At 43.6% G+C, this 26,664-nt stretch overlaps 1 protein-coding gene across 2 annotated transcripts; it reads right to left on the reverse strand.

The window, feature by feature from the left end:
• Positions 1-2,039: 2,039 nt before the first annotated feature.
• Positions 2,040-26,217, reverse strand: SLC25A30 (solute carrier family 25 member 30). Of its 2 annotated transcripts, none has more exons than XM_059902959.1 (10): positions 26,119-26,217; positions 17,067-17,188; positions 15,386-15,533; positions 11,474-11,568; positions 10,226-10,311; positions 8,007-8,102; positions 7,191-7,315; positions 5,422-5,560; positions 3,973-4,053; positions 2,040-3,032 (listed from the first exon to the last, which is right to left on the reverse strand). In XM_059902959.1, exons 2-10 carry the CDS (start codon positions 17,128-17,130, stop codon positions 2,991-2,993), a joined length of 876 nt encoding a protein of 291 aa, XP_059758942.1. In that variant the 5' UTR covers positions 17,131-17,188; positions 26,119-26,217; the 3' UTR covers positions 2,040-2,990. The 2 variants fall into 2 exon arrangements, with proteins under 2 accessions (XP_059758942.1, XP_059758943.1); XM_059902960.1 differs by lacking the exon at positions 26,119-26,217 and adding an exon at positions 25,690-25,779.
• Between the last annotated feature and the right edge of the window lie 447 nt (positions 26,218-26,664).

Below are 26,664 nucleotides of genomic sequence, written 5' to 3' on the forward strand. Positions count from 1 at the left end.
CAGGGCATTTTTTATTATTATATATTACTCCAGTTTATTAAATACTGAAACCAGGTTTATGCCACATATTCCAACAATGTTTAAATAAAGAGCTCAAAATATAAAGGCTTATGAAAACTTTTATAGTCTTTATATAATATACACTATTTCTAGCACATGAATAAATATGGAGAAAAGAAGCCATTTTTTATATAACAATCAGCCAACACTTAGCATCTATGATTACACAAACCCACAAGAAAACAAAAAAATCCACTTTCGTCATTTTGGTTTTCAAAGCTAAAAATCCCTTTGCCACATTTAGCAATACCCAAGGGGATGGAGGACTTGTAGTCACGGCCCTGGAAACAAGGGAACCAAGTCTCCCAGTTCTTCAAGTTTCCTTCTTGGTTAGAAGCTTCAACAACTGCATTACTCTTTCAAGAAGCAGAAAAAAAATCAAAACAAGTTAAGACTGTTGTATAAGGTATTTAATGAATCTGCACTGAAGAAATACTGTATTTTCGTCTTAGATAATGCTTACTGGGCTTCCCTGGTGGTGCAGTGGCTAAGAATCCACCTGCCAATGCAGGGGACACGGGTTCGAGCCCTGGTCCGGGAAGATCCCACATGCTGCAGAGCAACTAAGCCCGTGCGCCACAACTACTGAGGCCTGAGCTCTAGAGCCCGCGTGCCACAACTACTGAGCCCGCGTGCCACAACTACTGAAGCCCTCGCACCTAGAGCCCGTGCTCTGCAACAAGAGAAGCCACCGCAATGAGAAGCCTGAGCACCGCAATGAACAGTAGGCCCCGCTCGCCACAACTAGAGAAAGCCCACGCGCAGCCACGAAGACTCAACACAGCCAAAACTAAATAAATAAAATTAATAAATTTATTTTAAAAAAAAACACACTTACCTTTTACAGTGAGGTTTGGCTTTCCTTTCATCCTGGTATGAACATGTACATTTTTGAATAAATTGATATAATGAATATTGCATGACATTCAATCTTTACATGGTCTTCAAAATGAACTTGCTTCTGTTTTAGGAATTATATGTACACTTAACATGTTTTCTACATTAAAAAAAAGAAGAAAAGAGTGGCTCATAAAAAGTCATCCTTTAAACTCAAGGAACTCAAAGGTGAAAAAGGCTTTCTATAGAAAGCCCTTACCGTATCAATGGAATGTTTTAGTAAGAAGAAAAATAATCTGCTCTCTGAAGATATGGTTCAGTACGAGGCGCGAGGCCTGAACGGGCTCAGCTCTCCAGAGTCATGTCCAGAACTGGTCAGGGAGAACCGGGCTTCCATCTGAGCCTTGAAGCAATCAACACCTACCTGCCCTTCCGACCTCCTCCTTTCTTGACTTAGCTCTTACTTTTGGAACTAAAATTCGCTTCACAAAATCTTTTTCAAAGAAGGCAAGGTCAAGGTGACTGGGAGCAAAAACTGCCCAATCCCCAAGAAAAACATGCGTGCCTTCCATTCTGCTTCAAGGGAGGAAGCAGCCCAGGGGCTGGACCCACTGGGAACCTGCATATACTGCAGAGGTGTGTGTCCTGGAGGCCACAGTGAGCATGTATTTAATGTTACTCTCAAAGAGTAGAACCGAAGGTACCCAAGTAAATATTCAATATCGTCCCTTTGCTGGGGCTGTCTTCTAGAAGGGTAAAGGTCGTGGGGCTCTCAGAATCACTTTTTATTTTGAAAAGAATAAGATGAAGATGAAAAAGAAGAATGATATCCTGTCTTTAGGAGAAAAGAAGGAAGACATTATATACCTCTTATCAGACTCCAGATAAATAGGCACACACAAAAAAAAATCACCTTTCGAATTTCAAGCAAGTATTTTCATTCCAAACTGATTAGGAAGTCCAAGACAGGAAGTATTTTGACAAATGTGACCAGAACTAAAGTAAAACCTGGGAAATCTGGAAAAATCAACTCTTTGATTCATTTGCAACATTTTGCTACAGAAAAGGTAATAAAACCTTAACCTCTTTCTTTCACAAGGCTTTTAACAAAGGATCTCACTCAGGAGAAGCCCATCATAAAATGACTCTCTTCCATACACACGGACCATTTATTCTGGGATGACGGCTGTATAACAGCATGATATAAACACACTAATCCTACAAGTCAAGTAGTGGCAGCTACTATCTTCTTCACCTGACCCTCAATATCAATAGATGTTATTATCCCCATTTTACAGATTGGGAAATAGAAACTTTGCTAAAATCACAGAGCAAATTACAAACATTACTTAAGACAGAACCCAAGTAGCTTAAAAACACCTCCCACCAGCACAGACTTTGCCACCTTCCAAGCCAACCTACCACACCATCATGAGTTTAGATATTAATGCTTTGTAACAATTCCTCACAAAGGTCGAGTGGTCAAAGGCTTAAAAATCACTTATTATAAGTGAAAGATCCTGCCAAAATTGGAAATTAGAAAGCAGTGCAATATTCCAGGGATCTATATCCTGCACTGTTTATACCTGGGGTATACCAGGTCTCCATGTGTGAATTTCTTCAGCAGACACGAAGCCAAAGCCCCCCCAGAAGTTCAGGAACAATAACACCCTCTTGGAGGCTCTATTCATTCCATGGTTCTGAAGAGCTTCTTTCGAACAGTCTGGGAGTCTCAGCTACGAGCTGAGATGCATCAGGAGTTATTCTCCCCTGAGGGAATCAGTCCACAGTTCCTGATCTTCATGCAAGTTTTCTTTAGCAAGAAACATGCATTTCATGTTATCTTTGATGTCGAAGGGCACTTGAATGGTAAGGACTAGTGTTTGGATGTTACAGTCTATGCCTTTAAACATTTGGTGCAGAGCGTCCGATGCCAGGACACAGCAATCCGAGCTAACCCAGTCTTCAGAACTGTTGCTCACACCTCAGAATCTGTGGCGGGCCAAGCAGTGAGAAGCAGTGGGAAAGACAGGAAGCTTCGCTATTTCAGACGTGAGCATTTTCAGCGGGATGTCTCATGCAGTCTTGACTTGTCACAAATCCAATTTCTTCAACTGCTCATATGTCACAAAGAACTGCAGGTATTAGTTAAGGCTGACATTTTATGTCATCTTAACCCTAACGCATCAAAACAGACCCACAAATAGCACACCTCCTAACAAATATTTCTGGGCAGACCACATGCCGTGGACATGATTAAACGTGAGGGGCTCCATCCTCAACCACCCCAAGAGATCTTTCCATTAACCTTCCCAAGGTCAGCTTGGAAGAGACAGACCACAAATGAGACACATAAATCCCCTGAATCAGCTCCAAAAGCTTCTAAGATTACATCCACACTGCTAGCTTTTCTGACTTTTGGGAAGACTTTACAGAACAGCAAATTCTGTGAGAAAGAGAAAGAGAGCAAGCCCGGGGAGCTCTCCTCCAGGGCTGCCGGTAGGCAAGCTTGCCTGGGAGGGAGGCGCAGATAAACAAGGATGGTGCAAACTGACATCCCCTGCTTTATAACTCTGTCCTTTCATTTCTAATAAACTGTCTCTTCCTTCCTGCCTCCCACTTTGGCATAAAGGGAAAAGTGCTAATCAGCCAAATAATTCTGGAGCTAATTCCTGTCTATCCTTAGGCACTCTCTGAAATAAGCATTCTAGAACACGGCTGCCAAACCACATCCTTCCCAAGGGTGGCTAGGGATTGAAAAAATAAACAAATAAATAAATCCTTGTCTCTCCCTCTCTCTGAAATCATAAACACTCTCAACTCCTAGAGCAGAGTCTAAAGAAAAGTTTTTATTGATACCATTGCCTTTCAATAACACCACCATTAAACCAAGTTTCACAGTGCCTAGCAGAGCCTTTATACCTCCTGAAAAAGAAACTGGTTATTTCTTGAATCAGAGGAACTTAACAGAATTAAGAACCTACTTCTAAATTATAATTAATAACATGACAGTTTATATAAACAACATTCTTCAGCTATATCTTTTTTCAGATCTACTGCAACATAAAAGGATACAATAATATTCCAAGGACCAAGTCTCAACCAATTTGGCCAAAACCCTTTATATAGAGCAAAAAACCCTTCATTCTTCCATGTCTGTTATAAGGGAGGGGGAAAAAAAAGTTAACGTCCAACTTTCCAATTATGTCAAATATGCATTAAGAATTAGTAGCCAGACTGAACTGATAATATTTTTCTTAAAAACAAAATTCTGTTTGGAAGGACTATCTAAGAAATCATTGCCCTCTGCCTCTTTTCGTTCTTTAAAGGTTTCTGCATAGGTGAAGACTAAGGCTCTGTACCAAACTATCCCACACCCAAAGCAAACAGCAGTTGGATGAATAAGAAATGAGATTTAATTCCAACTAGAGTCTTCTGCCTCCTTGCCATGTAGGCTTAGAGCAGGTCAGAAATAAAAAAAGGAGGCAATGGCAGTAAAGACATAATTCAGAGTACCACTATTTCATGTTGTTGGATAGATAACATTAAGTATCTTTGCTTCATTCAAGTACTATTTGAAGTCTAGGGATGTGCCAGCATCATGCCGGTAAACAGCAACCATAAAAGTGGTCCCTCATCTTTGGCTGCTGGCGATCCAGTAGGGGAGACAGTCACAAACTTTCATCTACTCAGGAACAGTAGGCCCAATTATTTAAACTGAGAAATAAGGTAAGATTCATGTGTTCCTTTGAGAGATGTCTGAATGAAGGATGTTCATTCCAGTTTGACTCAACAGGAAGGTGATGTATTCTGGAAGGAGACACAGTTCTACTATAATCGCAGAAAATATGACTATTTTCTCACCCTTCACAGCAGAGCAGAGATATAAGAAAAATGAACTTTCATTTCTAAACATTCATTTAGATTTTGTATTTATAAAAGTTAGCCCCTGTGTGGCAAAAACTCTGTACCATCTCAAGGTTTTAGAGCATCACTCATCTTAGTTATATTAGCCCTCAAAATTTAGATACTCCTTTGGTTAAATAAATATAAATACAAATATATATTTGGGGGGCTGTTTCACGGATTGAAGCAATCAACTAGAATGCTGAAGACTAACTTAAATAAATGTGCTTATTTCACCAGAGTGTCCCTTATTATTATACTAACAAGGTTTTATTATGTCTATACTTATTATTATAAATGTATATGATGTTTCTACATAACGTTATTCCAGGCACTGTGCTAACTATTTTGTAGGTATGATCTCAGTGATTTTTATAATAATCCTGTGATGTAGGTGCTATTATTTATTGTCCCATTTCACTTGTGAGGAAACCGAGGTGTACAGAGTCTGTACCTTGACCGAAGTCACACGGTTACAAATGACAGAATCACAGGTTCGTCAGGCTCTAAACCCTTGTGTTTTTAAATCAGGAAAAGAAACTCTTCAGAGGGCAACACGGAAGCCAATGAGCCACAAAAGGCGTTCACAACAGCGTACAGACGGACATCCCCGCTCACCTGTAACAAGCAATCCAGAGAACCTGCGTAGCCTGGGCATCTGCCATCTTGAAGGACTCTCTGATTCATCATACGTGTCCTCACCACATCGACAGGGTTTGAGGCCAGGGCCCCCGCCAGCCCACAGGTGAAGCTTGAGCTATAAAGAAGAGACCATTTGAAAAATAAAAAGTTTCATACCCCTGAGCTGCAGCCCCTACTATCAAGGGCAGGAAACAGCCTCCCCTCCCAAACTAGGTTAAAGTAACAGCTAACAAGATGGAATATATGAGAATGAGGCCCTCATCTAAAGAGCTGCACAGACTTCTTAAACACCAGCATTGTTTTTTTTTTTTGTTTTTTTTTTTTAAATTAATTTATTTATTTATTATTTATGGCTGTGTTGGGTCTTCGTTTCTGTGAGAGGGCCCTCTCCAGTTGCGGCAAGCGGGGGTCACTCTTCATCGCCGTGCGTGGGCCTCTCACCATCGCGGCCTCTCTTGTTGTGGAGCACAGGCTCCAGACACGCAGGCTCAGCAATTGTGGCTCACGGGCACAGTTGCTTCGTGGCATATGGGATCTTCCCAGACCAGGGCTCGAACCTGTGTCCCCTGCATTGGCAGGCAGACTCTCAACCACTGCGCCACCAGGGAAGCCCCACCAGCATTGTTTATACTGGCTTATAAATTCCAGCCTCGGCTAAGAATACCTTGGAGGTTCTGGAATTCAACGAATCATAGAAACAGGAAGGAACATCCTCCAAGGATGATCTATTTTATCTATCTATTCACCTACAAATAGGCATCAGAGTAATTTTAGCCATCTCCTAACTATATTGCTCTTAGAGATCAGAGAAAAAGATTTCCTCACTGTAATGTGATGCCCACCAGGGCCCTGGGTTCCACTAAACTTTCAGTCACAAGACTACCATAGACCAGCCCTGGTATCAACTAAGTCAGAGTAGGGTTTCACAACTTCATCACTACTAACATTTTGGACCAGATAATTCTTTGTTGTGGACATCTGTCCTGTGCATTGTAAGATGTTTGGCAGCTCGCTGGCCTCTACCCAGTAGATGTCATTAGCACATAAGAATCAGAACAGTCTCCAAAACTGCCTGCCAAATGTCATAGAAACAGAGAGTCAAAAAGTGGCTGCCAGAGCTTGGGGTTGGGAAGAAGTTGGTAAAAGCGTACAAAAATTTCAGTTATGAGATGAATAAGGTCTGAGGATCTAATGTATAACATGCTGATTATGGTTGACAACACAGTATTATATAGAATTTAAATTTGCTACGAGAATAGAATTTAAATGTTTTCACACAGACATAAAATGATGGATGTGTTAATTAACTCGATGAGGGTAATCATTTCATAATGCATATGTGTATCTAACCATATTGTGTACTTTAAGTATCTTACAATTCTGCTTGCCCATTATACCTCAATAAAGCAGAAAAATAAAAAAATATAAAAATAAAAAGCAAGCAAGAGAATGCCAAGCATGATCATAGCTGTATAATAAAGCACATGTAATATACTTTTCTAGACATTTGCATATGCATAGAAAACACCTGAAGGTACATATCAAACAGTTAACAATAGCTACCTATGTAAAGGGGTAAGGACATACTTTTTCCTGGTTTACTTCCATATCATAATTTTTCAAATATGAGAATATAATACTTTTATAATAAACTTTCTTTAAAATGTCTATAAATTTGCAGCAAATTTCTACCCTAAGCTCATGCATACCTAAAATATTATTTTTTTTTAAATCCATAAACATACAGGAAATGGGTATACACAGTGTCTCCCATCAAGCCCGAGAGAATCAGATGTTTCTTGGTGAGGTCGTAGACCGGCAGCTCCACACCAACAACAATAGCAGCCCTCTGAGCAGTAAGGGACACGCCCTGGGTAAAAATATCAATAATAACAAGTCAGATATCTCTCTCCTACAAACTATGGCCAATTTTTACGTTTTCCTGCTGGTAGGTAGAAATGCAGAGTGAAAGAGTAGAAAAATCCAGACGGTAAGAAGTCAGAAGCCCCAAAGTCTAATTCTGATTCTGGCACTAACTGTACGACCTTGATCAGGACGACTCACCTCTCAGAGCCTCTGGTTTCCTTGTATGTATGGAGAGGATCAGACTGGATGACCTTTAGGATCTAATCTATGAGATGACAGTCCCTAGAATACTAGGAAATAGCATTCCATACCAGCACTTGCCTAACAGTCTTCACTTAAGAGCCATGAAACCATACAGATCAAAAAATCCAATGTAACTATAACCCCTTCTCCATAAGAACTTAGGGGGAAAAAAAGCAAACAAAAAAAGTATTCAATCCTCACAGAATTTCTTATATATGAATTATTCAAAAGGTACTTTAAAATCACGACATACTCCTTATGTAAAATCATGACATGTTTTCATTTTACAGATTAAGGAAATTAAGGAAGAAGATCTCTTCAAGGGCAGATGTCATCCTTCTTCCTTTACTCCATTATACCATATGGATTAAATAAAATAGGAAAAATAGGAAAAATAAATTTTTTAAAAAAGGGCAAGAACTAAGTCAGTTGGGTCTGTTTTTCAAGCTTACCTTCCAAAGTCCTCTTGTTCCCTCTTGCTGGTAAATGTGAATGAAGTTGCCTATCATTCCTCCTTGAAGGGTGCTGTTTTGTGCTTGCATCCGAATCTAGAAATTAAAGACTAACGTGAGAAAGAAACTAGCATGTTTCTCCCCAAATGCAGACTTAAAAAAAAAAAAAAATTATTCAATCTGTTGTTTAGTAACCATTAAAAGAAAAATACTGTAATATAAATATTACTACAATGTTAGTTTAAATTTATCAGGATTGGTTCTTTGGCGCTTAAGAATCAACAAAAAGAATCTAGTAGAGTCCAGTCTTGCATGCAGTAGCTCATTAAGTGTCAAAAAGAAATTTTTTTTAAATAGTCTTTTGAAAAGGAAAGAAAGGGCTTCCCTGGTGGCGCAGTGGTTGAGAGTCTGCCTGCCAATGCAGGGGACACGGGTTCGAGCCCTGGTCTGGGAAGATCCCACATGCCACGGAGCGACTGGGCCCGTGAGCCACAATTACTGAGCCTGCGCGTCTGGAGCCTGTGCTCCGCAACAAGAGAGGCCGCGATAGTGAGAGGCCCGCGCACTGCGATGAAGAATGGCCCCCACTTGCCGCAACTGGAGGGAGCCCTCGCACAGAAACAAAGACCCAACACAGCCATAAATAAATAAATAAATAAATAAAATATTAAAAAAAAAAAAAAAAAAAGGAAAGAAAATGGCATACCTCCCTCTAGTTACTAAGTAGGAAAGAGAGAAGATCATGGTTAATTCTAAAGATTTAACATAATTAATGAGTATCCAGTGTACCTGGCAGCACCAAGCATGGGCAAGCACATTTCTTAAATTAGTTACTCCAAGCCCTATTATTTCCAACCAGCCAAACCCCAAGGTATGCAGATGTGCTGGCCAAAGGATGGCCATGTGATGTCCGTAACACTCTGTTACACGGGAACTTACAAGTGAACTTTACAAACCGCCATGGAATTCACATGACCAATATTCCGACATAAAAATAATGTTTGATGTAGGCTCTCTGCATTTTTAAGAATAAAAAGGGACTTCTCACTAAAAACCTGGTACCTTATGTTGGTTTAGGGAGCACATGCATTACCCTCTAATTCTAAAGGGAACTGTTATTGCCAGGTTAACATGAGAAAACAAAACAAAATGCAGGAACTGCCTTTCCATAGCCCTGATATACATTTAAGAGGTTAATAGGAGTGTGGATATTTTTCTCTAGCAATTTTACCCCAGCACAGGGTAAACTTAGGGCAAAAGGGCCTGGTACTTCTATTCACACCGTGTGTAACTGTAGTGCACCCAACACCCTGCTGCATGCAATTCTGATGTTGTTGGAATCTCCTATTAGATTGAAAGCTGAAGGCGGGGTCCTTGCCTGACTCATTTTTGGATTCTAAGCATATAGTACACCAACTGGTGCAAGGTAGAAGCACAGTGAATGCTGCTTAAATAATGGGGGAAAGAAAAAGAATGAGGGAAGGAAAGGAATAACTTGAGAGGGTTTGACCAATAACTCACACCTAATTTTGATTTTCTTTAATTAGTTAGCCCCTTGCCTTATTACAAAAAGGATTTAAGGAGGCCGTATCCCTGGTATTGTTGATAAGGTCATCTAATGCATTATGTCTAATTGTAGCTATGTAAATATTTTCATTACTATTTCCTGAAATCAAATTAATGGAAAACGTAACGCCTTCAGAAACTGTCATCAACAAGCTGCCTAGACTGCTGTAAAACTTGCAGTCCACCTATTTTATTTTATTTTTTATTTTTTGGCTGCGTCGTGCGGCTTTCGAGATCTTAGTTCCCCGACCAGGGACTGAACCCGCACCCTCAGCAGTGAAAGCGCCAAGTCCTAACCACTGGACCAACGGGGAATTCCCAACAGCCCATCTATTTTAATGAACCAATAAAAACAAGGGAGATTTTCAATGAAAAATGAAATTCAAATGCATCTAAGCCTAATTTTCTTTTTTCTGGTTAATCACCAAAAACCTCCAAAATCACCAAAGTCTCCACAAATGGGCCCTACTTGTGAGCTTCTCTGTATCAGTGGGAAATCCACCTAGTGTATGTTTCTGAGTCTTCATGGCACTAAAATTGTAAAGACTCACACATACAGAGTACATGTTATACTCACAGATTTTCATAATCTGAATGTTGACTACAATAAGAAATGCAGAGTGTGCCTATAAGTCACAGGTAGCACTGCTTACTTTCAAAACATCAGTTGGATTAGCAATGGTTGAGGATATGACTCCAGAGAGAATTCCACAGACCACGTTTATCAGAAGGGTTTCATCTGCAAACAAAGACATGTTATTTGACTCTTCATACGTACAGGGCTCTTCATATGAGTAACTCATGTACAGGTGTAATTCACTTACACATCCCTTGTTCATTTAAGAAACTAAAGAAATACATGCTTAATGAATCAAGTAATTTTCAAAGGATTAGGGATTTTGCTGGCTGAAGGGATTTTGCTTAGCAAAATCTCTTGACACCTAAAAAGGAATGTGAATTATCACGCAAGAGTAACCATGTGAATTATCATGGAAGTGAACCATAATTCACTTTTGTGTGTAAGTGCAGACCACTGTAATTAAGATGAGGTCGTACACCAACTGGTAGGAGAATAAAAGATACCCTCCTATGAGATAAGGTGGAGATAAAATTTTAAAGCACGTCATACATATTTAATTTGAAATACACTGAAGCAAGAGGGAAGAGTGATGGGAACATATGTATACGTATAGCTGGTTCACTTTGTTACACAGCAGAAACTAACACACCATTGTAAAGCAATTATACTCCAATAAAGATGTTAAAAAAAAAAAAACAAAACTTTTTCTGAAGCATTCGTTTAAAAACAGCAAATAAGCGGGTAAATTTTCAAATACGATATTGCCCAGAATACAATATAACTTCTAAAAAAAGAAAAGAAAAAGAAATCTACTGAAGCACTTTTAAAACATCTTTGCTCCTGCTCACTGCTCTCACAGAACAGTAACTAGTGCTCATCTCTCTGTAAAAAAGACAGAAACTTCTATGGATTAAAGCAAAGTCGAAGAATCAACCCGCAAGAGAATATTAGAACTCAAGAGTTCTTAATACTAAGAAAATGTAGTCACTGCTTTCCTGAAAAATAGGTGATAATTCCTATGATTGTAGAGAATTTTAAGTGGGCTAGAACTACAACAACATACCCTCCAGTCTGGACATTGTGGAAACGAGGACAACTCATTAAGATCTTTGTAAGGCTGCTCTTTCTAACTGTTCCCCCCCTAAATTCAGCTGGTATCTGACTTGCTTTAAGTATAATTCATTTAGATTTTACACCCAACCCAAAGTTCTCCTCCACAGTAGTAAAGTCACAAATAACAAAATCGATCCCAAACCACTTGAATAAAAAAGACAAACAACCCACCTCCTGTCCACAAGTGGAAAAAGAACTCCCCACTCACCTTCCGGGCGCTCGACAAATAACCGCTTCAAGCTCTGGTAGGTGCCTATCTTGATGGTGCCATAGGAAGCCTGGCGCAACATCGCAGGAGCAATCCTGCCAAACCAACGGACAAAGGGACAAAAAAATTCTAAAAAACCACTTAAAATCCTCTAGAAGACACACATAGGAGACGCAATCACGTATCTGCCTTCCACAATCAAACTACACTAAGACAGATTTCTTAAGAGTTTAAAATCCAGCAAAAATACAGGTGGAGGACTTCCCTGGTGGTCCAGCAGTAAAGAATCCGCCTTACAATGCAGGGGACGTGGGTTCGATCCCTGGTCAGGGAACTAAGATCCCACAGGCTGTGGAGCAACTAAGCGCACGCACCTCAACTAGAGCCCTAGTGCCACAACTACTGAGCTCTCGCGCCTCAACCAGAGCCCGTGTGCCGCAAACTACAGAGCCCACGTGCCCTGGAGCCTGCACGCCGCAACTAGAGAGAAGCCCGTGCGCCACAACGAAAGATCCAGCATGCCTCAACGAAGATCCCGCATGCCGCAACTAAGACCCGACGCAGCCAAAAATAAGCAAAATAAATAATAAATAGGGACTTCCCTGGTGGCGCAGTGGTTAAGAATCCGCCTGCCAATGCAGGGGACACGGGTTCCAGCCCTGGTCCGGGAAGATCCCACATGCCACGGAGCAACTAAGCCCGTGCACCACAATTACTGAGCCTGCGCTCTAGAGCCCGCGAGCCACAACTACTGAGCCCATGTGCCACAACTACTGAAGCCCGCACGCCTAGAGCCCGTGCTCCGCAACAAGAGAAGCCACCGCAATGAGAAGCCTGCGCACCGCAATGAAGAGTACCCCCAGCTCGCCGCAACTAGAGAAAGCCCGCGCACAGCAACAAAGACCCAACACAGCCAAAAATAAATAAAAATTAAATTTAAAAAATAAACAAACAAATAATTAATTTAAAAATCTTTTAAGAAAAAAGTTAAAAAAAAATTTTTTAAAAGGTGGGTTCTTGGGAATTCCCTGGCAGTCCAGTGGTTAGGACTAGGCGCTTTCAATGTCAAGGGCCCAGGTTCAATTCCTGGTCAGGGAACTAAGCTCCCACAAGCCACACAGTGGAGCAAAAAATAAAATATATATATATGTGTGTGTGAGAGAGAGAGAGAGAGAGAGAGTGTGTGTGTGTGTGTGTGTGTGTGTGTGTGTGTGTGTATGGGTTCAGTTAAATGTGTGCAAGTTATTAGTTCCCTAAGTGATAGCTCAGCCCCTCATATTTATCCTCAATGAAAACGTATGCGAACACGGAGTTCTATTTGCCCATTCACATTATAATGGGAGGGCTTTCCTTTCTCAGGACAAAGCACCTGGCAAAATCTGGCCTCTGTAAGCATCCTCCAGGGTTGCTCTGGAGCTCATCTCCCACCTCCCTGGGGGCCCTGTTCCAGTTATTCCCTCTCCCTCCTCCGGGACCCTCCCCACCCCAAAACCACCCTGTGGCATTCATACTCGCAGGCTCTCCTGCCACACTTCCCACCTCCTTCTCAGATTGCAGTCCGGCTTCCTTCCACCCTCTTCATCAATAGCCCCCTCACCAAAAGGGGCCCAAGGGACATCTCTGTAGCTAAATTAAATGATGCTTTTCAATCAGCAGCTTATAAAGCCTCTTTGCCTTTCCAGTATTTGCTATGGTCCACTCTTTGTCCTGCTTGCAGCCGTCTCCTCCCTGAGCTGCCATAACTTCACTCTCTCCAATTCCTCTTCTTTCTCTGCACATCCTACCTCTGTCCTCTGAGGGGCCCAGGAATTCTGTCCTTCCTCTCTTCTCTCATGGCTCCACACACTCCCCAGATGAGCTCATCTACTCGCATGGCTTCAATTGTCCAAAGAGCGATGACTCCTAAATTCATGTTTCCAACACTGATCCCAAGATGCATTTCCAGCTGCTTCCCAGATTTTTCAATTCACATGTCCTACACCTACCACCAGAGCAAGTGTCTCACACAACTAATTAACCTCCCTCTCCAAACAATCCGCTCTTCCTCTTCTGTCTCCTAGACCAAGGAATGGAACCTCCATCTGCACACTGGCCAGATCAGAAAGAGACACTAGCCCGTCTCCTCCTTCCCCACCACCTCTCATGCATGAAGTCGTACACTATGTCGATCCTCTGCCCTAAACAGCCTGCCTTCCTTCTCTCCGTCCCCAAGACAATTCCTCAGGTCAGATCCTTGTCTCTGCTTCCTATGTGTCAGCCTGCTTCCACTGTCACTGTCTCTTTCTCCCAACGGCAGGCGGGAATTTTTTACAACGGAAACCTGATCATGTCAGTCCCTCTACTGAAAACCCTTCAGGGGCTTATGTCTGCCACAGGTATACTAAACTCACACACTTACAGGTACCGGGCAAATGCTATGAGCGCGTGAAGCGGGCTGGGTCCAACTGCACACCTACACTATGTGAGTGCCAGAGGTTTGGTAAACCAGAGAAAGCATCCTTAACACCAGTTACTATAATCATAAGTGACCAAATGTGGGCCCAGATGTTAGCTTCCTTGAGAAGATCGAATGGTTTTTATGTTCAACTTCTCGCATTTAAAAGACTGGCTCAACTGAAAGACAAAAACCTTTGGGGACCCGTGGGTGGGAGGGCTGTGAGACATCAGTTTGGGATCTGGACCTGGTGTACTGCCCCAAATCAAGATGCTGACTTACACGACCCGAGGTCATGCAGGTCCTGACTCCTTATTACAGTTCCAACTCCATCTCCTGCTACTAACCCCCGTGCTAAATCCACGCTGAATCACTTGCAGTTTCTAGAATGTGCCGTGCTCTCCCACACACACTACTGGCTCTGCATGAACAGAGTTCCCCTCTAACTTCACCCAGCTAACTCCTCTTGGTCCTTCAAGATCAGATCCAGGGCCTCTTAGTCTGGGATTGATGCCCTGCCTCAACCAGAGTCTAGTACTTGGCAGACGCCACTGTAATCCCGTTTCCACATCCGCAGTCCCCACGCAACCACAGTTCCTTCAGGGCAGGGGCTGCTGCCGATTCCCATGTGTCCACCCAGATCCAGTCTCGCCCCTCTCTGTGCTGCTCTGTGCCGAGGCTGGCGCCACGGAGGACGCCACCCGGCTCCCCTGCCAGCTGATTCCAGGCGGATTCAGCCAGTAGAAGATGGGAGGGAGGGAGGGAGAAGAAGTGGAGATATTTCTTCCTCTCCCTGGGCACTAGCAAGGCATCTCTCAACAACTCCTGTTGGCTCCTTCAAGGCTCCAGCCCTAGTAGGCTCTGCTAACATCATTCCCGTCCTTGTCCCTCTGGTCCTAGAGTTGGTAACAATTTCTCACTTTGCTAGTTTCTAGGTACCTCAAAATCCTTCATTCGTTCCCTTAACCCTTAAGGAGCCCTTTCATTAATCTCCCTTCACTTAAACCACCCGAACGAATTGTTTCCTGCAGGGCCTCTGACTGCCATAGGCAGGACCCTGCCTTACTCACTTCCCTAACCAGTGCCTGCAGCACACTGGTCGTTAAATGTTGGATTAAAGAAAAGCTGTTCACTGCAACTCTTACCTATGGAGAATATCATATCATTTTCATTATAGCAAAAACCTCAGTAATTCAGAATAACCAAGGGGAAGGGCTATTAAAACAAATGTAATTTTTGTATTATTATCTGTATTTGAATATAATGAAAACATAGTTTCACCACAACACTCGCTACATTAAAACACATATATAGAAAATAAAGTTGAAATGAAAAATGAAAAAAAAAAAAAAATCAACCATTGCTACTTGCTCTTGAATACACCCCAAACTTCTATTTTTTCTCTATGAAGTCTTAGTGTGAAGTCTGCTCATTTGAAAGCTCAACAGTGAAATATAAACACACGAAGGTCTACTTACCCTGAATACAGTGCTTTCAGGCCTTCCTCTCTGCCTATCCTCACTAACGCATGCAACATTCCTCGATACCTGATTTCTTTAAAGTTTGCATCATTCTTCTGGCCTTGAATCTGGAGCCGTGTCTTGGTTAAATCAATTGGAAAAGTACCTTAAAATTTTTAAGAAGGAAATGTTTCACTTAATAGAAAGAAATTTCACTAAACAAAGGATACACAGGGATACATTACTGAGGAAACATTCAGACTATAACGTAAACTAAGAAACAGAATTAAGAAATGGCAGATACTTTGCAATCTTCCTATTTAAAAAAAAAAAAATTAGGAACCAAAAGATTTTTTTAAATCTTTTTAAAACTGCATAACTGTGTTTTCTGTACATTTTTATTTATGTCCCATCTTATTCCACCTAGGATTTGAGGAGGCTGCAGTGCTGTCAAAGGTAGGTACATGGAATGATTTACACAAACAGGAAATCCATCTTAAAATATAAGTTACTGGGAACTCCCTGGCAGTCCAGTGGTTAGGACTCGGCACTTTCACTGCTGGGGCCCGGGTTCAACCCCTCGTCGGGGAACTTAGATCCCGCAAGCTGCGCAGCGCAGCCAAGAAATAATAATAATAATAAAATAAAAATAAAATGTAAGTTACTATTTTTCACACACGTGAAGGCTGATATGGGGTTCAACGTGAACGGAGATAAATGCGTTTTCTAAAGGAGTTTCTCACCTGTGTGTTACAGCCTAAAAGTGCCTCTGTTAATGTAGGTAAAAATGTTTAATGTAGTGCCTAAGAGATAGTCCATCCAAACATATAAACCCATACACAGTAACCTTGAGTCACTGTGTCAGTGAATCTACACGGGGAGCCTAAGCCAATGGTGGGTGGGTCAGTGGTTAACGTGCCTCAACCCCTCAGCCCCGGTCCCCACTGGCTCCTCAGGCGCAGCCTCTGTCCCAGGACAGCAGCGGCTCAGCCCAGCACCTGGCACTTGGCAGCATCTCAATCAACATGTGTTTTGTTTTGGTTTTGGCCACGCCACACAGCTTGTGGGATCTTAGTTCCCCAACCAGGGATTGAACCCTGGCCCTCAGGCAGTGAAAGTGCAGAGTCCTAACCATTGACGCCAGGGAATTCCCGTCAATCAACGTGTGCTGAATGAATGATCCGGGGAATAAACAAAGGAACAAATAGGATCTGATTGGAACCCAGCTGATGAGGAAGTCACCAGCAGGACATGAACAACAGGCCCGATGAGAACATGATGGCACGATGACAGTCACTTGCCTCCGGCTCAGGAAGGCCTTGGGGCTCCCTAAACCTCTTTTGAAGCCAAATGTTTTAACAGCGATGAAGCGGGGACAAGGACAAGGAGAACGGGGACAGATGGCATCCAACAATGATTCATGAAACTTCCGTTTGAGCAACAGGTCCAACTGTCTCCCCACTGAACTTTGAACCCTAAACTGCTAATAAGTAGCCAAAATCACTATTTTGTCTTAAAAGTATCCCAAAAGAAGAAAGAAATTTTGAATTCTGAGATTAAGTGTTTCATAGTCTCACATTCTGTGCTTGAACTAGGTTCACACCATAAGTCTTCTATGACACCCAATGATCACACCCAGAAGTTTCAGCCTCATCACGTGCAGCAGGCAGCTGACCGGCCTCCGCCCTGGGCTCCTTACCGCACTCCGCTGTGATGGAGGCCAGGCCTCCGTACACGAAGGGCTTCCAGTTCAGGGCTGACATGCTCACCGCTGTCCCTTCTCCTTTGTTCACAGACACATGGCCTCCAACAGGGTTTTTCCTGGACACAAAAGTAAGGTGTTTCAGTGCTGTAACTTCTCACACAGGCAGTTTCTTCTTTAAGCGTGTGTTTCACTTGGAGTGAGCGCTACCAGGTGCTACCCCTGAACCTTGTCCCCACCCACACATGCACAATTCCCAAGATGATCCTCACCTTATAAAGCAAAGCACCCCTATTTCCTAAACCCCAAATCACCTGATCAGTTGTCTTAATTCTCACCCAGGCCTTAAATAAGCCGATACATTGATACCTTGATATGCGTGTGATTCATGTAGTACGATGGAGGTGATTTTCTGGGTAGTCCATGTTATCTTAAAACTGCTCTTCACTTAATAAATATTTGCTACTTGCTTGCCACTGTCTTAGTGAGTCCCTCCCAGGAGGTACTGGAGTCTTTCAGATACACAGAAGCAGAAAAATGTTGCAACCCAGTGTCCCAAGCTAAAAATAATAATTACTTAAAATGTCCAAAATGTTCCTCTAGTTTATAAACGTTAGCTCCCTTCTCTTACTCATGTTACGTTACTAGCTGTGAGGCGGCTTGGGATGAAGGAACGAGGCAGACTACAGGGTCAGAGCCTCATCACCTCCTTCTTAGGAAAGTTCCTGTTAACCTCTAGGTTTTTAAATTCTCCATCATCATCATCATCATCATAATTGAAGCAGCCAATACAACCAATTAGGGGGAGAGTCCACACCTTCACTCACGCCTACTGCGGAAATTAAATACAAAAAACACACTCAGGGGAGGTGGAGTCAAGATAGCGGTGTGAGAAGACGCAGAGTTAGCGTCTCCCCACAACTAGGGCGCCTGCCGGCCGCTGGTGGGAGATTCTGACGCTCAAGGAGACGGGAGGAACCCCAAAGTGAACCAGTAGGACGTAGGGGGACTGAGGGGGGAGGAGGAGTGGTGGCCAGACAGGATCGGTGTCCCTGAGGCCAGGAGATCAGGAGAGGCAGGCGGGATTGGAGCGGAGGGCGGTTGCCCCGCCCACTCAGGCCCCGGGAGCCTGCTGAGCTCCCAGGCCGGTACCGCCCCCTCCAAACCCCATCCAGGCCACGTGGGTCCTGGGGGCATAGGAGGGAGGCTGGGGAGATCGGGAGCGGCAGGCTGAAGGAGCCATGCAGGAGAAGCGAGAGGAGTGGAGGGCGCTTGCCCTGGCCACTCGGGCCCGGGGAGCCTGCGGGGCTCCCAGGTGAGGTCCCCTGCCCTCTGAGACCAGGGGTGGGGGGCATGCCTAGGCCCCTTCTGTCCCCACAGCCCCCAGGGCCTTTTCCAGCCCTGTGGGTCCTGAGCATTGGTCCCGCCCACCACCCAAACCTCGCCCTTGCTTAGGCCCCGCCCTCCACAGCCAAGGACTTCCCCCACACTTGCTTTTTTTCTTTTCCCTCCTCCTCTTTATTTATTATTGTGGTAAAGATGCACCTTCCGGTTGTTGATTCGTCTATATTTTTATTTTTTTATTCTTCCTAACATATCTGTTAGTTTCCTAGTCTAATTTTATTTTTTACTTTTTTTTTTTTGCCACCCCAGGTGGCTTGCGGGACCCTGGTTCACGAGCCCAGAAGTTGGGCCGAAGCTCCTGCGGTGGGAGGTCCAAGTCTGAACCACTGAACTAACAGAGAACCTCAAACCCCAGGGACTATTCATCGGAGTGAGGTCTCACGGAGTTCCTCATCTCAGCACCAAGACCCAGCTCTACCCAATAGCCTACAAACCCTAGTGCTGGAAGCCTCAGGCCAAACAACCAGTAAGACAAGAACACAATCCCACTCATTAAAAAAAAAAAAAGAGAGACAACAAAAAAATATATCACAGATGAAGGAGCCACGTAAAAACCTACAAGACCAAATAAATGAAGAGGAAACAGGCAATCTACCTGAAAAAGAATTCAGAGTAATGATAGTAAAGATGATCCAGAATCTCGGAAATAGAATGGAGGCACGGATGAGAAAATACAAGAAATGTTTAATAAAGATCTAGAAGAACTAAAGAACAAACAAACAGAGATAAACAACACAATAACTGAAGTGAAAAATACACTAGAAGGAATCAATAACAGAATAACTGAGGCAGAACGAATAAGTGAGCTGGAAGACAAAACGGTGGAAACAACTGCCAAGGAGCAAAATAAAATAGGACGAAAAGAACTGAAGACAATCTCAGAGATCTCTGGGACAACACTAAACGCACCAACGTTCGAATATAGGGGTCCCAGAAGAAGAAGAGAAAAAAAAAGGATCTGAGAAAATATTTGAAGAGACGATAGTCAAAAACTTCCCTAACATGCGAAAGGAAATAGTCACCCAAGTCCAGGAAGCACAGAGAGTCCCATACAGGATAAACCCTAGGAAAAACACACCAAGACACATATTAATCAAACTAGCAAAAATTAAATTCAAAGAAAAAATATTAAAAGCAACAAGGGAAAAACAAAAAATAACATACAAAGGAATCCCCATAAGGTTATCAGCTGATTTTTCAGAGGAAACTCTGCAGGCCAGAAGGGAGTGGCAGGATATACTTAAAGTGATGAAAGAGAAAAACCTACAACCAAGATTACTCTACCCATCAAGGATCTCATTCAGATTCAACAGAGAAATCAAAAGCTTTTCAGACAAGCAAAAGCTAAGAGAATTCAGCACCACCAAACCAGCTTTACAACAAATGCTAAAGAAACTTCTCTAAGCGGGAAACATAAAAAAAAAGACCCACAAAAACAAATCCAAAACAATTAAGAAAATGCTAATAGGAACAAACAACAACAGTGCACAAGCTAATCACATACCCTGTGACCCCGCTCCGTCACCTGGCTTTTAAAAGTGCTTTGCTGAAACCCTTTTGGGGAGTTTGTTGCTTTTAGGGCGTGAGCCGCCTGTCTCCTTGCAAACAACAAAGCCAATCAGCCATATGCATACACATGTCCCCATATCCCTTCCCTCTTGAGCCTCCCTCCCACCCTCCCTATCCCACCCCTCTAGGTCCTCTAGGTCCTTGCAAAGCCCTGAGCCGATCTCCCTGTGCTATGCTGCTGCTTCCCACCAGCCAACTATTTTACATTCCGTAGCGTATATATGTCGATGCTACTCTCACTTCGCCCCAGATTCGCCCTCCCGCCACATGTCCTCAAGTCCATTCTCTATGTCTACCTCTTTATTCCTGCCCTGCTACTAGGTTCATCAGTGCCATTTTTTTTTTTAGATTCCATATATATGTCAGCATATGGTATTTGTTTTTCTCTTTCTGACTTACTTCACTCTGTATGACAGACTCTAGGTCCATCCACCTCACTACAAATAACTCAATTTTGTTTCCTTTTATGGCTGAGTAACATTCCATTGTATATATGTGCTACATCTTCTTTATCCATTCATCTGTCGATGGACATTTAGGTTTGTTCCATGTCCTGGCTGTTGTAAATAGTGCTGCAATGAACACTGTGGTACATGACTCTTTTTGAATTATGGTTTTCTCAGGGTATATGCCCAGTGGTGGGATTGCTGGGTCATATGGTAATTCTCCAGATGTTGTTTGGACAACAAATTCACAATATTCAAAATTCACAATATTCATACAATATTGTGAAGCAATTATACTCCAATAAAGATCTATTAAAAAAAAAAAAGACACAAATGTTGCCTTCCATCCTCCCTTCCTTGTACAGGTCCTCACTCACTGTGACATATATGCACGCACCTGCCACAGCCAGGCCCCCCACATTCATTACGTGTTCTGCAGTTTTATGCGATTTCAGTCGGCAAATCTGGCCTTGCGCCAATTAACAGGAGACACATGGAAATTAGCACACTTCTCTGTATATACTATCAACTCTAATTCTTGTCAGTTTAAAATAAAATTCTAATTTACTATAGTCATTGGCAAGCAATATGCCCAATGTTTTTACTTCGCACGTTTGGGGAGTGTTCCCAAGTCTGTATTTCCCAGGAGACCTACAAGTCACTACTGCCAAGAACGTCACTTCACAAGATGGCCAAGGGGCTTCCTTACACCAAGAGAAAACAAAGGAACTCAAAAAGGACCCTAACAGACATACAGATATCTGTTCCTCATCTACAGACATTAACCAAATTCAGAGTGGTTACAGATGACTAAGGTAGAAGGCTCCCTGAGCATGGAACTTAAAAAATCATCATGTTTTATGTATTTCAGTACCAAAGAACAAGTCCTGCTCCCCAAAACTCATCTCACTATTAGCCTTGAAAATGTTTAATATCTGTGCTTAATTCTTAGCCTTACTAAATTCAAAACTAAGGGAACGATTAACACTATAAGTTACAGACTATAAAACACATTAATAATAAATCCAATAATTCATTACTGTCCTCAACCCATTCTTGGGTTTTGCTGAGTCCAAGTTAAAAAGCAAAACAATAGGGCTTCCCTGGTGGCGCAGTGGTTGAGAATCTGCCTGCCAATGCAGGGGACACGGGTTCGAGCCCTGGTCTGGGAGGATCCCACATGCCGCGGAGCGACTAGGCCCGTGAGCCACAACTACTGAGCCTGCGCGTCTGGAGCCTGTGCTCCGCAACAAGAGGGGCCGCGATGGTGAGAGGCCCGCGCACCGCGATGAAGAGTGGTCCCCACTTGCCGCAACTAGAGAAAGCCCTCGCACAGAAACGAAGACTCAACACAGTCATAAATAAATAAATAAATAAAAGAACGTGAATTTCTTAAAAAAAAAAAAAAAAAAGCAAAACAATAACTACGTTAACAGTGGCGTCTGGAAGCACTGTAACTTGCCGTTACAAAAGTGTTCAACATAAATGATTTCAGTGGATCCCCCCACAAGTTTGGGATAGGACAGAAAAAGAGACAAGGAAACCCAGTTTCAGGAAGGCAACTTGTCCAAGGCCACATGTCTGATGGGGCAGAAGTGGACCTCCAACCCCCAAATGCTTTGATCCCAAGTTTAGTGTTCTTTCTGCTACCACCTGAGGCTGTACATGATCAAAAAGTTGTGATGGCATTTTAATTAAGGAGAAAATATTACCAAGCACCTTCGAAAAGGTACTACTGATAAGATGTACCTTAGAAACTGAAAATGTGCTTTAAGAGAAAAGTCTTAACAGAAAAATATATATTCAGAAGGTAGTCAATCTGAACAGTTATAATTAATTTTTCCAATACACAGTATACAAAGATAGTATTCGTATTTTTTCCCAGAGTTTTTTACTGAGGTGAAATTCACGTACTACAAAATAAACCAGGGAATTCCCTGATGGTCCAGTGGTTAGGACTGGGAGCTTTCACTCACCGGGCCAGGGTTCAATCCCTGGTCCCCTGGTCGAGGAACTAAGATCCCACAAGCCGCGCGGTACAGCCAAAAACAAACAAAGAAAAACTAAATAAACCATTTTAGCAAATAATTCAGTGGCACTTAGTACATTCCAATTTTGTACAACCGCCATCTCTATCTAGCCCCAAAATACTCCATCACCCCAAAAGGAAACCATTAAGCATTTCCTCTCCATTCCCCCTCCCCCTGGCCTCTATGATTCTTATTTTCTTGGCTGTGATACGACTATACATGCATCAAGCATCTGCGTGGGACACAGGACTCCTTATTAGTAGTTCCTAACCTGGCTGAGGAGCTTCTTAAAAGTACACACACAGGGCCCCAGCCACTGAATGAGGGAAATCCCAAGCATCAATGAGTCAAATAAATGACGGCCTTGGAACACGTATCACTTAAAATTAGGTAGCTGATTAGGTAGTGATGACATTATAGCCGATTCTTCTTTGCATTCATCCTATTTAGTAGAGATTTTTTTCCTTACAGTGTATACATAAATGTATATGTACAAAATAGACACACACACACAAGATATCCTCTAAAATGTCAGCAAAAACGTTATTCGGAATGGGATTATAACTTCTGATCTCTAATTAGAAACATTTTTAAAAAACTATGTCGTCGGGAGGCGTCCCTGGTGGTGCAGTGGTTAAGAATTCGCTTGCGGGCTTCCCTGGTGGCGCAGTGGTTGAGAGTCTGCCTGCCAATGCAGGGGACACGGGTTCGAGCCCTGGTCCGGGAAGATCCCACATGCCGCGGAGCAACAAAGCCCGTGCACCACAACTACTGAGCCTGCGCTCTAGAGCCCACGAGCCACAGCTACTCAGCCCGTGAGCCTAGAGCCCGCGCTCCGCAACAAGAGAAGCCAAAGCAATGAGAAGCCCGCGCACCGCAACGAAGACCCAACACAGCAAAAAATAAATTTATTAAAAAAAAAAAAAACTATATTGTCATATGACTTCATGCCATCTCACCCATTAACTTTCTGATTTCCTGCCAATACTTTTGCCAGTTTAAGTTTAATGAGATTTGGCTACTTTTTCTTCTGCTGGTTTTGATATTAGATTTTTAGTTAGTTATAATATTAAAACCCAGAGGTTCTGGGTTATACTCATATGCAACTACTCAAGTAGAGCTCGACCTTGTTGTGGAATTGCCTCCCAGGGTTTTGAATCACGTGGGATGAAGCACACACCCATTAGTTCCTATTCAGGTATTACCCCACAATAACTTATCTTCCACAAACAAGGGTCCCCCCCTCCAGTATCCCTGGTTAAACTGTAAGAAAGTACAGTCTATTCACTACAATGTCTAAAAGTTAACTAAGATGAGGGTAAATTAACTTTGGGGCTCTTCTCTTTTCCTTTCCCAAAGCTACGACTAGATTCCTGAGCAGTTAAGACTACCGTGCCTTCCCAGGTTACTGTTTGCAGAGTCAAATGAAGAATAATTTGGTTTAAATAACAACCAGAGAGTATCAGTAAGTGGTCAAACATCTAAACAAGAAAAGGTTCTGGTTAATACTGAAAGAGGAGACCGTATGTCCAGTAAGCTGTACTGGCCACGGCAAGCGGTGAAGGGCTTCAGTTACCTTGGGCTGAAATCTCCGTTCAGTAAACTAAACCATTTCTTTGTTTTGATCTCTCTTTGAGATTCCTTAACTTGCTAGCTTGATTTTTGGGAAAAATCCCAACTCTAGTCAAGTGTCAAGACTAACAGGCCAACACAGTCAGGGAGATTGATGTGTCCCTTAGCCATCACTAGTGTCTGAGCAGTAGCTCAGCCTGAGACTCAGGGAAGGAAGGGCTTACAACCTGCAAAAGTTCCAGCATCCGGCAGGGGAAATGGATACTGATCATTTGTCACTTTGTTCTCCTCTTGGGGCCCTACCTTCTAGCCAAACTAAAACCCAGAGACCACTTCTCTGCGCTGCACTGTGAACACAATACTGTGATTATTAATACCCGACACGTCAGGCATCGCTACATGTCTTCCACATGAAAGATTTTATTTAACCTTCACAACCCTAAGAAATAGGTATCATTATCTCATTTCACAATTGAGGAGAGACAGCCTGAGAGAGAGAAAGTGACTGTGCCTAGTCACACAGCTATAAAGTACTCAAACTGAGCTCTCCCTGAGGGAAAGCAGATCCTTCCTCTATGTACTACAAAGCCAAACGCTATTTACCAAAGGCTGTTAAAAATCTTGGCGCAAATAATAAGAATACAATAAAAAGCGGTGGGTGGGAGGGTAGGAAATCGACATATTCAAAATACAGGTAGGATTTTCCTGAGCAGGATGTACAAAAATTTTTATCTATTTAACAACCAAAAAAAAGTGTTTCCTGAGCAGAAATGTCTATACAAATTAAGAACTACAAAGGATTTTCCCTACACTTAAGATGTATGCTAAGTTACATTCCTCTCTACGACATTTTCTATAACAGCATTTATTTTCTCCTTACCTCATCTACACAGCTACAAAGAGAGGGAATTAAAAACAGTAATTGCTGCTGGAACTTCCGAAAGCTTTCCAAGTTTCTTTTATATAATTAATTCTGGCTAAGTTCTTTCACTTTTACTGTGCTCCCTTTTCAGTCCCAATCTTAAACCCCAATCCAGTCTCTAAACTTCTGTGCACTCATAACTCTTTGTTCCTCGCAGGGCTGCCTCTCATGGCTTTTTCCTAATTCTCATTCTTATTAAAGGTACGGGGCGAAAAATAAGCTCATCAGACTAATGACACGTGGGATTTGAAGGGAATCTTAGAAATTTATCTTATTTCACGTGAATTAACTGAGTCCATGGTCACAAAGCTTGGCAGCAGCAAAGTCAAGAAGAGAATTCATGCCTTTCAACTTTCCTCGCCAGAGGAGGAGGCCGAATCTAGACTCTTGCAGGGCAGTTGGACACGTTTTGCTATTCCTGCGCAGGGACAATGCCATTGCAACTGTTTTACACGAAATTACTCACACCTAGAATTACGCTAAAATCCAGAGCTGCATTAACTTTCCGAGCAAATGAATTCGACCGGTCCTTGCCAACATGAGCCAGCCTGGTGTGTTCCAGGAGCAATTCAAAGTACAGAGAGCCTTTTCCCATAATAGGCAGCTCACGGGTGCCCGGGCTGCACGCTCTTGAATGAACCGCAGGTGTGAGGGATGCAGAGTCAGGAGAAACGCACCTCGGCGGCAAGGGCACACACGCCGAGATGCTGGACGGGCCTCACGCCTGATCTCGGTGACGCTGGAAGAGAAATCACCCCCCACGCCACCGAGTGATAAGGGCCAGGAGCCGGCGCTCCTGCAGAACCCGCCGGGCCACAGGCAGCTGCAGCCCGAGGAGCGGGGCCCACCCCGGAACCTCGCGCCCCACCGAGCCAGGCCCCGCAAGCAAACCGGAGAGCAGAGGTGGCCCCTGGGTAGGGCCGCCGGCGCCGGGGCTCTCCGGGACCGCGGCCGACCAGAGGGGCAGCGCCGCCGCGTTGGGGCCAGGAGTCCCGCCCCAGTGGTTCTGGGCGCCGCGGGGCAATGGAGGGCGGGCCGGAGGAGGGGCGACCCGGAGCAGGCGCGGAGCGGCCAGCGCGGTCCCGGCCTTGAAGTCAGACACTTACCGGGTGGCGGCGGCCCTGCACCTCCTACTCCCCCGGCGCAGCAGCAACCGACTCCAGCGGCCGCACGGGAACTGGAGGAAAAGCTGGGGAGCGGCGGGGGTGGCCCAGGGGCCCGCGCGCAGCCCCGCCCTGCGCGGCCCCGCCCGCAGCCTTGGCGCCCATTGGCCGCTCCCGGCACAGGCCACGCCCAGGTCGCGCGCCCGGCAGCCGGCGGAGAGGGGCCGCAGAGGGAGGGGACTGCGGGACTCCGTCTCGCCGGTGGAGGGGGTAGGAGCTTTCCCGGACTCGGTGACGCCTCCGACGGCCTCGAGGTCAACTCCGCGGTGAAAGAGAAATTTAAGAGCCACGGAAGAGCCTTCTCAGGGTGCTGATTCTTTTTGTTCACGTGAACCTCTGCAATCAGAAGGAAGTAAACTTGCACTCCTTTTTTTTTTTTTTTAAAACCCAGCTTTTTAGTGTGAAAATTTATAAACCGACTGAAGACTTGAACAGTATACCCTGCACTAAATTAAATGCTAACATTTCACAGTATTTGCGTCCGCTCTC

The sequence above is a fragment of the Balaenoptera ricei genome, chromosome 18, assembly GCF_028023285.1.
Source record: "Balaenoptera ricei isolate mBalRic1 chromosome 18, mBalRic1.hap2, whole genome shotgun sequence".
Classification (NCBI taxonomy): domain Eukaryota; kingdom Metazoa; phylum Chordata; class Mammalia; order Artiodactyla; family Balaenopteridae; genus Balaenoptera; species Balaenoptera ricei.

Bases quoted from the DNA above. Each gene is read 5' to 3' on its own strand.
- SLC25A30 (XM_059902959.1), bottom strand. From the start codon at position 17,130: ATGTCAGCCCTGAACTGGAAGCCCTTCGTGTACGGAGGCCTGGCCTCC. The intron at 10,312-11,473 runs GTGAGTGGGGAG...CTTTGTTTGCAG, and splicing joins ATTTGTCGAGCGCCCGGAAG to ATGAAACCCTTCTGATAAAC. The intron at 8,103-10,225 runs GTAAGCAGTGCT...TTTAATTTCTAG, and splicing joins ATCCAACTGATGTTTTGAAA to ATTCGGATGCAAGCACAAAA.